At 41.8% G+C, this 13,617-nt stretch overlaps 1 protein-coding gene across 19 annotated transcripts in view; it reads left to right on the top strand.

The window, feature by feature from the left end:
- PTK2 (protein tyrosine kinase 2) overlaps positions 1-13,617 on the top strand; it is a 202,185-nt gene that overhangs the window by 51,213 nt on the left and 137,355 nt on the right. For 18 of the 19 annotated variants that reach the window (XM_074353159.1, XM_074353154.1, XM_074353152.1 and 15 more), the window contains one exon: positions 9,965-10,191. In XM_074353159.1, coding sequence (XP_074209260.1) covers positions 9,997-10,191 — 195 coding nt within the window. In that variant the 5' untranslated portion in view covers positions 9,965-9,996. Of the gene's footprint in view, positions 1-9,964; positions 10,192-13,617 lie in introns of those variants that run through there. The other variant, XM_074353166.1, reaches the window with a different exon arrangement.

Genomic DNA, 13,617 nt, shown 5'->3' with positions numbered 1-13,617 from the left:
TTGAATTTTCTTCTGTATCTATCGATGTGATTGTGTGAATTACGTTTTGCTTGTTAAACCAACCTTGCATTACTAAGTCCTACCTGATCATGATGTGTTATCTATAGTCCTGTTTATACATTGTGAAATTAAGGATACAGCATTTTGTTTAGAATATTTGTGTCTATTTCCATGAGGAACATCAGTCTGTAATTTTTTTCTTGTAGTCTTTTTGTCAGGTTTTCATATCAAAGTACTGCTGTTCTCAAAGAACAAGTGAAAAGATGTTCCCTTATGTGTCCATGTGTGTGATTAATTTATATAAAGTTTAAGAAACACTAATCTGCAGTAAGTAATGGGAGGAGTAGTTCCATTTGGAGGGTGTGGTGTTAGAAAGGGACATGGAGATACAGCAGGCATGGAGATGTCCACACCTCGGTCTGGGTGTTAGTCATACAGGTGGAGAGTCACACACATGCATATATGTATGCACGTGTGTATAAGTCCTTGAAGTGTTCACTTAAGGTTTGTACATTTTACGATTATACTTCAATACAGAACTATTAAATTTAGACTATAAATACATCTGTTTAGTAACACATTTCTGGAAAATAAGGCATTATTCTGTTTTACAAAGGGAAAATTACACAATCAACAAAAAACATTAAGCCAGTTTCCTAAAACCCAGTGAAAGGACTATATGTAAATAAAACCTAAAATGTAAGATGTAAAATACTGTTTCTTGATTACCAGACAGTGTGGTTAACAGTTGTTTGTATATGGAAATTTTGCATGCTCTTCACTAAACATTACATGGATAGTAAAGTGATGCAGCATTAAATAAATTTGCTAGAAAAACATGCAGACAAAAACTTACACTATTGGATATAAAATAAATATGGTACAAGGATGTAATATACAGCACAGGGAATATAATCAATATTTTATAATAACATCACGTGAAATATAATCGATGAAAACACTGGATCACTATGCTGTACACCTGAAAGTAACATAACATTGTGACTCAGTTGTACCTCAGTTTAAAAATAAATAAAATTACCAAAAAATCTCTTATAATAAAAAAGAAGGCAGTTTCCTAGAATTATGAAATGGAGATGAGAATTGAGGCTTGAAGGAAGTTGAGGAAGGAGGCTGAGGGACGTCAGAGCAGAGGATTTTGGTGATGAAGGGGCAGCCCATGCAGAGTGTTGGCCAGGGAGGAAGTTCCAGGGATGCCCTGTCACTCCTGTGGCTGCAGAGCCAGGAGAGTCTGGTGACGTTCTGTGGGTGGTTGATACCTCAGGGTGGAAACACTGCAAAGTGGAGCTTTGCTTACTTTCTCACTGTATTGTAGGGACTGTAAGAGGCACGGGGTGTCTGTGGAGGACAGACTCCTAGAGCAGTCTCCGTCCAGGGTAGGGTTCCCCTGATTTTCTGAGGTCCTACAGATTTCATTTGGATTGTGACTTGAGACTTTTTCATACATGCTTTTGTTTAAAATTATGTCTTGAGTTTGGGAGATGTAAATATAAGGAAAATTATGTTTTATTTCAATCCAACTGGAAAATGCTGTATTGAAAGATATATGTAGTCTGTCCTGCTGAGAAAACCAAGGGGAAACTGGGATCTGTTAACCAGCATGAGGCCAGCTTGTTGATCTCCCCGAGGTCTGTTTTGTTAGCCCCCCCCCTTTTTTTTTTAAGAGAAACAAAGTACTGCCAGAATATCATACGTTAATGTTAATTTTACTGTGAAAATCTTTGTAAAGTTGACAGAATTTCATAGAGGAGATAATAGTCCCAAACTGTTGACTTTTTTTGTTTCAGCTTTTTTTTTTTTTTTGGTTTCAGCTTTTATGTAAGTTCATGATGGAATGGTATACTGGTGGTATGCTTTCAGTTAAAAAAATGCATATTAGGGGGAGGGTGTAGCTTAGTGAAAGAGTGTGTGCTTAACATGCACAAGGTCCTGGGTTCAGTTCCCAGTACCTCCATTAAAAATAATAAAATAAATTAAGAAAAATGTTCAGATGCTTATTGCTTTTTTATAAGACAAGGCTTAGGAGAAAAGTCTAAAGGGGCACTTGTGTTTGGTTATTGGATTTAATAATACATTTCATATATACTGGATATTATCATGGTAAGAGTGGCAGTCTGTTGTTTCCTTTTTTGACAAGGATTCATAAAGCTGTGCATGGCCTTGCAGCAGTGTGGCCCACGAGTGACAGGAAAAACGCTGGTTGGGGATTGAGATGGGACTTTTAAAGTATTCATTAAGTGGGAGGGTCTTTCAGGATTTCCATTTGGAGAACACCCTGACTTAGAACTCTACTCTCTTGGGCCCCAAGAATTCGGGTCCTCCTCCTCTAACAGCTGTCGTCTGTCGAATGCTGCCTTGGCTTCCGGTATCTATCTAAGCACTTGATGCTTATTATCTCAGCTGGCAGGGTGGGTACCAGCACGCCCACCCCACAGATCAGGAACTAACAGTAACTGAGGAGCCATGGAGCTGGGAGTGGGCACAGGTCCTAATGTCATTAGCGACACGTGCTGCTCCTGAGTCCGGTCAAAGGTCAGAGGTGATGGCCCTAAAATCTTCCCTGGGACATGCCTGTTCTGTTGAGTGTCCAGCCTTCTTCAGCTACAGCTCCAAGATTCTGTTGGGCTCCTTCTCTTCAGGTTGATTTGTGCGATTTTTGTGAAGTTTTGGCTGTCCTGTAATCTCCAGGTGTCTCGCCCGTAGAGAGTACATGGACACCTCGGGGAGGGGGTGGCGTGGAGGATGTCTGGATGCGCAGGGATGAGCCTGACCGGGCTGGTCTTCACCTGGCGCTGCTGACTGGCTGTCGTCATTCTTCCCTTTGTAGGCTGTTTGCACATCTGGTTTTAAAAACTTCACTGTGGAAAATTTCTGGTGAAACATAGTACCTTGATTGTATCTTGTACTCAGAACTGGGGACTAAGCACAATTAGGCATGCTTTCCCTTTCCGTGGTTCCCGGAATCCACGTCTTCTGAGGAGGCTGGGACTGGAGAAGAGGCCCATCCTGTCGGGCGGGGTCTGCTTCCCTGCCAGGCACTTGGTCTCCAAGCCAGCCTCGCGCTCAGGGTTGCTTGACTGACAGCCAGGTATTCAAAGACAGCCTCTGCTTTCACAGCATGAGACCAAAATAGAGAAACAAACTGAAAACGGTTTACAGGCCATGAAGATGAAACAGCAAACATAAGGAAGCTAAAAGAACACGATAAAAAATTTGTCTCGTAAGATTTCCAGAGTGCTAAGAGGAGATATTGCCTACATAAAAGACAGAGTTTTTTAAAAAGTGTACTCAGAAGCAGAATTAAAAGTAAGAAAGCAGAAACAGACTCACTGGTAGCATTGAGAAATAATGTGGAAGGTATCTCAGAACATGAAAAGGAAAGACAAATGGAGAGAAGAAAGAAAATAGGATGATGAATTCAGAAAGTTTGACATCCAAGCAGAAAGAGAAAAAGGATAAAGTCATCAAAGAAATGATGCAAGAACATTTTCTGAACCAAAGGATCAGGGTTTCTGGATTGAAACTTCCCTCATACTGAGCCTGCCCTTCCCCAAGCCCCCGAAGTGGTTCCCTCAGCTCCTCACAGCGGGTGCCCCGCGGCTGTGATGGGGTGATGCTCTGATGATTTTGGACTTTGTCTTTACAGCTCTTACTACAGTTGTAGTTCTTTAATAGTGCTTGTTACAGTTGTAACTAATCGTGTGTGTGTGTGTGTGTGTGTGTGTGTGTGTGTGTGTGTGTGTTTGTGTATAGTTACTCTAAGGGAGGGGACAAGCATGAACAAGTGAATGAGATTGGCTGGCTGGCTGGCTATGGAAATATAGCATCATTGGTTAATTATTAGAGTCTGGAGCCTAGTTTAGGTGTCTTGGGGTTAATGCTGTTCCGGTATTGAATATAAAAGGAAGTGTGATTCTTAGTTTTTGGATGAAATGTAACACTGTGTTCATAGGTTCAGTTCTAATTAGATCCTTGCCAGAGAGGTTTGGGGAAAGAATAAAACAGGCAGGTAGATTGTTAGTGAATGCAATTATTTTGGGAAGACAGGGAAAGTTCAAGAAATAGTAGAGAGGAAGGCAGAAGGCCTGGTGTGGCTCTTTAATATTTGGTAGATTGACCAGCACAAGACGAAAGCATGCGTTGGAATGTCTGGCATCGGTTATTTTTGGTATGGCCAGTTGGGTTGTCTGATTAAGTCCTCTGGATTCATTAAGTCAGACAGGGCAGCCGTCTTCATAATGTGGAAATAGTAGAAAGGGGAAGATCTGCTTGTGTCCGGTGCCTCCAGGACACTCCTTTTACCTTCAAGGTGTTCTTAATACAGGCTTCGGTTATAGTAAGTGTGCGTTTCTTAAGGTGGTTTCTTAAATAAGTCATCATTTCCTGCTCCCTTTCTAATTAGAGGTGTCTGAGAGGAAACCCTTCTGTTTTCATAGCATGCTGAGGTTGTGAACAACCTTGAAGGCCTGTCTCCTGTCCATACAGATGTTTAACTCCTGAGCCTTAAATGGGAGGCAGGCTGCTGTTGGAGCTGTCAGCACAGCCCCTGAGCATGGGAGAGTCCTCTGTAACACAGCCATCCCCAGTTGAGGAAACCCAGCACCCAGCACCGAGTATACCTTAATATATTTTTAGTATTTTAAATTGAGAAGGCACTTGTTCAGTAGTTTTGTACTTTCCAAGACCAAAAAATGGGAAGGATTTAGCAATGTTAGAAATGTCAAAGTACAAAGAATAAACTATAAAAGGAAGGTGACCCAGACTTAGGAAGGGCTATGACAGTTTGCCAAGGCATAGAAAAGACACTTGCTCTGTATCTTTAGTTTAACAATGAGGAGAAGGCGGCACGCATCATTCAAGCTACTTCGGGTAGTCGTTTTCTGGCCCCACGCTCCACACAAAGCGAGAACCACCTTGCTTCCTGGAGTTGAGCATACGCTGTGTCAGTTACCTATTGCTGAAAACAAGCCATCCCAACACTAAGTGGCTTCGAATGACACAAGTTATTAATGTTGTTCAGACCTGCAGTCTGGACAGGACTGAACAGGGACAGATCATCTCTTCCCATGTGGTGTTGGCTGGGGCAGCACAGCCGGGAGCCAGAGGGTCTGCTTTCAGGGTGGCTCTGTCACGTGGCTCGGAAGTGTCAGCAGGTTCTTGGGGCTCAGTTCTTCTCGGGTTGCTTGAGCTTCTGAACAGCATGGTGGTCGGGTTCCGTGAGTGAGCATCCCAAGAAAACCGAGGGAACCCAGGTCCCTGCCTTACTTTTTTGTTGTTGTTGCGTTTTATGATGTAGCTTAGGAGGTTTCTTAGTCTGGCCTGAGGCCCAGACTCAAGGGGGAGGAATGTAGACTCTGCCTCTTGAAAGGAGTGTCATAGTCACGTTGGAAGAAGAGCATTGAGAATGGGAGATTTGGAAAATATAAACTCCCCTACACGTGTTGATACTGTAATAGTAAAACATTTAAGTGATTTGATGTTAGCTTCTCTGTCTAGTAAAATCACTATAGGACATTTAAGATATTCGGGTTAGACTTTTTGTGCGGAAATAAACCCAAGTTTTGTGTAAAAGAACAAAATTAGGGAGAAGGAAACTTTCACATTGGTCTAGTTTGCATAAGGATTTACTTTAACTGGGATCATTATCAAATTCTTAGAAACTCTTCAAGCTTGATGATGTCTTAATTTTTACAAATGTCAGCTGTTCCAGTTTGTTTTCTTTGCTTCTCTTCTCTCCTGGCATGGTTCTCGAGTTTTATTAAAGGGCCAGCTTATTTCCAGCAAAATGAGTTTGCTCTCCTGGTGGGATCTTAGTATGTACCGTGAATGTAAACAGGGCGGCTCTGGACTGGGGTGGTCGTTATGGTCCTTGTGCTTTTCCCCCTCTTTCATATGTGCTGTTTTATGAAGCATCTCTGTCAGATTGTGAGGTGAGCCTTGGAGTCAACGCCATGGTTTGTCAGCACCGTGCTTCCTCAGCCTGCCTTGGGACTGCCCTCCTTACCCCAGGAAAAGAAGTTAGACACCAGGAACCCTTGAGACGGTCCCTATGTTAATGAAAGGGAGGCCTGAGCTGGAAGGTCAGCGGCCATCCCTGGCAGGCCACCCATTCCTGGTCCAGGGAGCTCTGGCCTCTTGCTGCTCTGGGGACCCCAGCCGGGCAGCCTGGTGCCTGAGTCAGGACTCGCCAAGTGTGGCCAGCAGACTGGAGTTGATGCTGGAACTGTTGCCAGCCTAGGACAAAGTAAGGTAGAATTTGGTATAAGTGTCTAGAAACCTTTACAGCAATTTGACAGTAATTTTATATTAATTGAGTCTAGTGATAGAGTTCTGTGCTTGGCTTTTGTATGTCTTTTATTTTTATTCTGTTCTCTAGAGTTTTTCTGTTTTCTGTTTTCCTCTTCATTTTATTTTACAATAGTATTGGCCTGTGACAGATTGAAAATTAAAACAAAACTGGTCCATAGTTTGAGGAGGAGGGGTCAGCCCCTCTCTGGGTGAGGATTCCTCTGTGTCTGTGACTCTGTTCCCAAGGATTCACCCAGCCAGGGAGTATGTGGTAATGCAGTGTTGATTTACTACTGAAAAAAATCTGCGTGTCAGTGGACCTGGGCAGTTCACACCTGTGGTGTTCAGGGGCCAGCGGCAGTGACTTTTCATCACCAGTGTATCTGGAACTAGAGAGCTTCTTTTCAGGAAGCAGTAGATACTGCACAATACTTAGTCATCCTTACTGTCTAATTTGGGGAGCGAAAGAGATTGCTGAAATGATCAGAGTAGAGTTGATTTTGTTTAATGATCCAGCAGCCTTGCTAAATTCATTTATTAATTCTATTAGTTCATCTATAAGTTCTTACAGATTTTCTTCACACATAGTTATGTAGTCTGTAAATAATGACAATTTTATTCCTTCCCTCCTACCCTATGTCCCCCCCCCCTTTTTTTGCATATGGAATCTAGTTAAGACTTTGGAACAATGTCAAATTAGACGTGCTAGTGGTGGGCCTCCGACTTATTCGCAGCCTTGGGGTGAGGTGCGGGGGAAAGGGCTCCTTTCCACCAGTATTTAGTTTAATGTGGATACTTTCATCAGATTAAGGAAATATTTTCCTATTTCTGCTTTGCTAAATTTTTATTATGGTGTTTGGTAAACTTTATCAGATGCTTTTTATGCATATATTAAAATAACTGTGGTTCTCCTTTCTGAAAATACAGTGAGTTACATTGATTGCTTTTTTAAATTAAGACTGCTTTTTTAAGAGCAGTTTTAGGAGTTACATTGATTGTTTTTTTAAATTGAGACTATTTTTTTAAGAGCAGTTTTAGGTTCACAACAAAATTTCAGAGAGGTACAGAGATTTCCCATTTCCACCTCATCCAGTACATGCAGAGCCTTCCCCATTACTAAAGTCTCTCAGCAGAGTGGTACGTTTGTACCACACATCATGATCACCCAAGGGGCATACCTTACATTCTGGTTCACTCTTGGTGTTTGCATTCTTTGGGTTTGGACAAATGTATGATGACATATATCCATTATTGTAGTGTTACATTGATGATTTTCAGTGCCCTAAAAATCCTGTGTTCTCTCTGTTCATTCGTGCCTCCCTCCATCTCTGCATTCACTAACATTTTTACGGTCTCTGTGATTTTGCCTTTTGTAGAATGTCACATAGTTGGAATCATGTAGTATGTAGCCTCTTCAGATTGACTTCTTTTACTTAGTAATGTGCATTTAAGTTTTCTCCAACTCTTCCCATGGCTTGATGGCTCATTTGTTTTTAGCAGTGAATAATACTATATTGCCTGCATATACCACAGTTTATTTATCCATTCACTTGCTGAAGGACGTCTCGGTTGCCAACGAGTTTTGGCAGTTATGAGTGAAGCTGCTACAAAACATGGATTACTTTTTGAATGTTTAATTATCTTTGCATTCCTCTTGGCCATAATATATTTTTCTTCTTAAATATTGCTTGATTAAATTTGCTAACATTTTGTTAAGATTTTTGTACCTGTGTTTGTAAGGAAGCTTGATATCTGGGTCCTTTCTGCTATTGTCCTCTCCATGTTTTGTGTCGCAGTCTGGCTGGTCTCATAAAACAAGTTGGGAAGTGTTCCCTGTTCTCTGGAAGAATTTCTGTAAGATTGATATTACTTATTCCTTAAATTGTTGGAAGAACTCACATATTCCTTTGTGGGAAGAATTTTAATTACAAATTGACTTTTTTATAGAATAGTTCTGCTTGGATTTTATATTTCTTGTTTTGGTTTTGGGACATTGTATTTCGCAAGGAATTGTGCATGTACCTACATTTTCACTTTCATTGGCTCAAGTTGTTCATAACATTCTCTTACCAATCTCCTCACATTGCATTTCTGCCTCACCTTATTCATATCCTCTGTTCTCCTGCATCCTTGATGCTGTTAGGATTTGGCTTCCCTTTTCCTTGATTAGTCTTCCTAGAGGTCTGTCAGTTACATTATTCTTTTCTAAGAAATAACTTGATTCTGTTCAGCTTCTAAATTGTGCTGTTAGATGTGACTGTTGAGATCATTGATTTCCGGTCTTCATTTCTAATTGTGCATTCAGAAGTGCAGATTTCTGTCTCAGCACAACGCTATCCGGATCTGGTTTTGATATTTCTTTTTATTGTATCACTCAAAACACTTAGAGTTCTTTGAAATACATTGCTTAATTTCCGGATAATTGGGGATTTTCTGGTTATTACCTTTTTGTTGTCCAGCTTAGTGCTGGACACAGCACAGAACATACTCTGAATAATTTGAGTGCTTTGATGCTTCCTGAATCCTGAGCTTTCACCCAGCGTGTGGTGAGTATCTCACCTGTAGAGATGAATCGCTGCTGGGTGCGTGTTTTCTGTGTCATCTTGTCCGTTGGTCGTGCTGTTCAGACCTTCTCTGTGTAGAAGGTGGAAGCTGTGCTCCCACCCCTCTGCCTCTCTTCAGCTTTACTCTGCTCCTGGGGGCTCCCTCGGGGCTGGTTTTGGGACTGGTGAGTGTCCTGGAGGGACTCATTTCTCCACCGTGTCCTTCTCACCAGAACCCGGGCCCCTGGCTCTCATAACCGGGGTCTCTCACTGCTGGTCTCTCTCTCATTAGGGGCTTTTTCTTAGATCCTCAGGCTCTCAGAGGCCCTCTGGGAAGAGGTGGCGGTGAAGTGTCTGTCCCTGGCTCCGTCTCTGTCACCTGTTGTCTTGGTTGCCTCAGAATGTCTCGGGTTCCAAATGTTTGGGTTGCTTTCCGGGTTGTCTTTTCTGAGTTTTCTCAGTGGGAGTTGAGTCTTGCCCATGCTCTTCCCTCGCTTTCAAATGGGAGTCCTCCCATCATTCTGAAAATAATTTAATTGTGTTGTATGCGTTTGGGTTTATTTTGTTTTCAGTTGTGACCTGTCTGCTCTCCTGCTAATTAGACTAAGCAAGAAGACCTTGTTTTAATTAGCGTTTTTTCATCACAAGCTCCTAGTGTATCTAGTAACTACTCATTGAATTTTCTTTGTATGAAGAGAGAACTTGTACCTCATGTGAAATTTCTTAAAAGTAGGCAGCAAAATTAACGTATTTTGCTTTCCTGTGAGCTTTTCTCACAAATTTAAAGGCTGTGATTTAAAAGGGGGTGGTGGTGTTACATTAATGTTTATAGATAACATAGTGAACCTTTAACAGAGCTGAATTAGGATTCCTGGCCTTTAAATAATTTAACAAACATGCTTCTCTGAGTCCAGTACTGCTCTGGGACGGGGGCAGGGGCGGGAATACAGTGATGACCCCGGGAGACCAGGTCCCATTTCTCCTCGGGCTCATCTTCTGTGTGTGACATATCACAGGGAGAGAATGAAGAACAGTGTTAAGTCAGTATCCACACAACACGTTTTATCCACAGATTTCAAATATTGCACACTGAAAATTATTTTCTTTTACAGAATATGACAGATACCTGGCTTCTAGCAAAATAATGGCAGCTGCTTACCTTGACCCCAACCTGAATCACACACCGAATTCAAGTAACAGGACTCACCCGGGTCCCGGTGTGGAACGGTCCCCCGGGGCCATGGAGCGAGTCTTAAAGGTCTTTCATTATTTTGAAAGCAACAGCGAGCCAGCCAGCTGGGCCAGTGTTATCAGGCACGGAGACGCCACCGACGTCAGGGTGAGTGCGCTTGCCTAGGAGACATACTCAACGTGTGTATTAGGTTAAATGTTAATGGCACATACCGAAAAAAGACAACGTAGTAATTTGTATTCCCACATTTCAGAGATGTTAACTTTTCTCTATAATATTTATACAGTTAATAAATGGCTGACCAGAGTTTTAATTGATATAAAATTTCTTGGAAAAATAATAACTGCATCATATCCTATTCATATAAAGCCATTGACTTGTTTTTCTCCTGTTTTTGGGTTTTTTTTAACTTTTTGAAGGAGACAAGGGAACAAAGCAATTAAAATAGCCTCTGATACTTAAGACATAAATTATTTTCTAGAAAGTGTAATTTTGAAGATATAAGCATGACTCCAGATAAGGTTGATTCTTCAAAAACTGGCAGATCTCTTCTGTATACCAGACATTTGGCAAGGTTCTGGGGATATTAGAAGTCTTGATCTCAGAGTTTCCAGTCTGCTGTGGCCAGGCCAGTGCACAAGGTGCTTCCCAAGGTGTTCCAGGTGACCAGGAGGGCTGCAGGGTAACTGTGTGTGGATATGGGTGTTAGCAGGAAAGGGTTTCTTCTGGATGCTGAGGAGTTTGTGATGAAGAACTCGGAGAAGCGTGTCGTAGGGAGAGGCTGCTGAGGAGTGAGATGGTGGCACCGTGATTTCAGAAAACTGAGTTCAAAATGTAAATTTTCAGAATGTTTCTTTGACCAAATGTTGCAGAAGCCCCTCCTCCTTCCTGCCTCTCCCTTTAGTCCGTGTTCATCTTCCAGGAGGACGAGTGTCCAGTGAGGAGGGCCAACAGGTAGGTCTCCCCACACTTCTTTCATAATAATGAAACAAATTAATTTGCCTTAACTATTTTTAAGCAAAATAAAGGGATTGGTAGAATTTGGATTTGAGGCTACAACATTATATTTGAATTAGTATATAATTTTCTGTTACCTCTGTAGTATTGTAATACTGACTTTTCAAGTGAAGTATTAAAAGGAGTCATTCACTCAGGGTTGACGTGCATACTAGTATCTCTCAGTGTGCTATGCTTGAAATATAGTAGTCTCTTTTTACAGACCGTGCATGAAGCTTGTTGGCTTTTTCTGGTCTTTTTCTATTTCTGTGTTCTATTTATAAACACAATCGCTTGATGGAAAGACCTGCACCCAATGTTCTACCTTAAGGTTAATCAGATGATTTATAGGGAGAGAAGCCTTGTAACTGTAAACGCCCTGGAGAGAAGCAGCGATCATGGGGCACATGGCAGCCTTAAGCCAATGCCGAGGACTTACCAGACATCAAAACATTCATATTGTGAAGAAAAATTTAAACCAGATACAAATACATAAGTTATGGGAACACATTTGTCAAACTTCTGTGGAGATCAATATGAGCAAAAAGCTCTGTGGCCAAAGAGCAAGCTGTTTTATTTCATAGTAATTGATGAACGTTTGAAATTCAGCAAATCTTGTCAGTTGACGGTTGATTTTCCACATGAGGCAGAGAAACCTCCGCTGGCATTGATTCACCACAGCCCTCTCCTGGAATAACATGAAAATCCATGTGAGCCTGGGTCACTGCTGTGGAGGGTGGGTGTTATTCCATTTAATGCTATAACATTTGAAAATGCAGTGTTTTAATTGTAAATTAGTGGATGGGTCTGAAAATCAACCATTTTCTTTATTTTCTTTTTAATTTTTATTTTCTAAGCTCTTGATCTTATTCAACTGGATTTCCATTTCATTGATTTCTTTTGGGGGCATTAATTAGGTTTGTTTGTTTATTTGTTTATTTAATGGAGGTACTGGGGATTGAACCTTGTGCATGCTAAGCGTGAGCTCTACCACTGAGCTACACCCTCCCCCTAAATCAACCATTTTCTGAAAGGAGATAGCTTATTGTTATCCAGCGTTGCTGAATAATTAGATTCAAACTCAGACTCTGTTGCTACAGTGCCCAATGTGGTAGCTGTGTGCAGCTATTGAACACTTGACTATAGCTGGTCTGAAGTGATGTTTTGCAGATGTAAATATATACACGAGATTTCGAAGGTTTAGGATGAATAAATAATGTAAAGTATCTCAATAATTTATTGTGATTTTGTTCTTGGCATACTAGTTTAAAGAAAGTACATTATTAAAATTGAATTCACCTGTTTCTTTGTGCTTTTTTAATGTGGCTGCTAGAAATTTTAAAACGACGTGTGGCTTGCATTGTATTTCTGCTGGACAGTTGTGCTCTATAGAAAGTAACTATCTGGGAGGCTGGTTCAGAAGAATCAAAACCTTTGGAGGTGTTGAAAGATTTATTTTCACTAGGAAAGATCTGTATTCTTGTTACAGTTCATTACAGAGGTTCTATTTCTTGTGCTTTGATTAATAAACGTCACTCCTATCACATGCATGTGCTAATTATGCATGTCTGATGGCTACTGACAGGGTTCGCAGGGCCCCACAGTAGGTAGAGTTGACAGAACAGCAGCAGGAGGTGGAAGGGCTTGTTGAGGGACTGGAGACCTCAGCCTCGAGGCCTCGGACACTCACAAACCAGCACTGGCCACGTGTGCAGCACCTGGGTGTGAGGTGGTCGAAGGCCTCTTTATGGTAGGGTCTGTGAGATGGCACGTTACATCTCCATAACCAGCCTCGACCCCTGTAACTGCCCAAGTGCTGCCCAAATCAGGTGCAGGTCAGAAATCCAATTATGATTACTAAACAATAACAGGCTAGTATGTCCTGCCCCAGGATAGTCAGTAGCCCATGGTCGCGGGCATCACTTGTCTTGGCCATAGCCAGGTGTCGGTACCAAGCTTCAAGCAGCCCTGGAGAGCCAGGATTCACCATGTTGGACAGTATTAAGACTGGCCCTGTAGAAACACTGTAGTGAAGGGAGAGGGTACAGCTCAGTGGTAGAGCATGTGCTTCTATGTTAAAATAGGAGTCCCCAGGACCTTTGTTAAAATAAACAAATAAATAAAATAAATCTAATTCCCCCTCCAGAAAACAAAACCCAAAAAACAAACAAGAAACACTGTGGTGCTACGTCAGAATTACAAGGGTAGAGAGAAGATCCACATTGTACCAGAGAAGTCTCCTGCTTAGGAAGAAGGATGACATTTACGTCAGACTTTCATCAGCAGCGCTGGATGCAAGAAAACAGAATCTTCAGAATTTTCAGAGGCTCTGGGGAAATAACTTGGACCTCTGCAGTCTGTACCAGACAAGTTTTAGGTCACAGAAATGTGGAATGGAGGTATCCGCAGAGAAATAAGGATGTAGAAAGTTAATACCGTAGGCTCTCTTTAAAAAATGTGATGGAGCGTGAAGAAAAGAGAACTGAAAGGAAATGTGCGGTGGGTGCAAGGGCTGTCCTGGCTGCCCGCATGTGGTCTCCCTGGCACGGCTCTTACGTCCTCATTGCCTCCTAAGGC

The sequence above is a fragment of the Camelus bactrianus genome, chromosome 25 (assembly GCF_048773025.1).
Source record: "Camelus bactrianus isolate YW-2024 breed Bactrian camel chromosome 25, ASM4877302v1, whole genome shotgun sequence".
In the NCBI taxonomy this organism is placed as follows: domain Eukaryota; kingdom Metazoa; phylum Chordata; class Mammalia; order Artiodactyla; family Camelidae; genus Camelus; species Camelus bactrianus.
The sequence above is the reverse complement of the archived record's forward strand: the minus strand, read 5'-3'. Positions and strand labels throughout refer to the sequence as shown.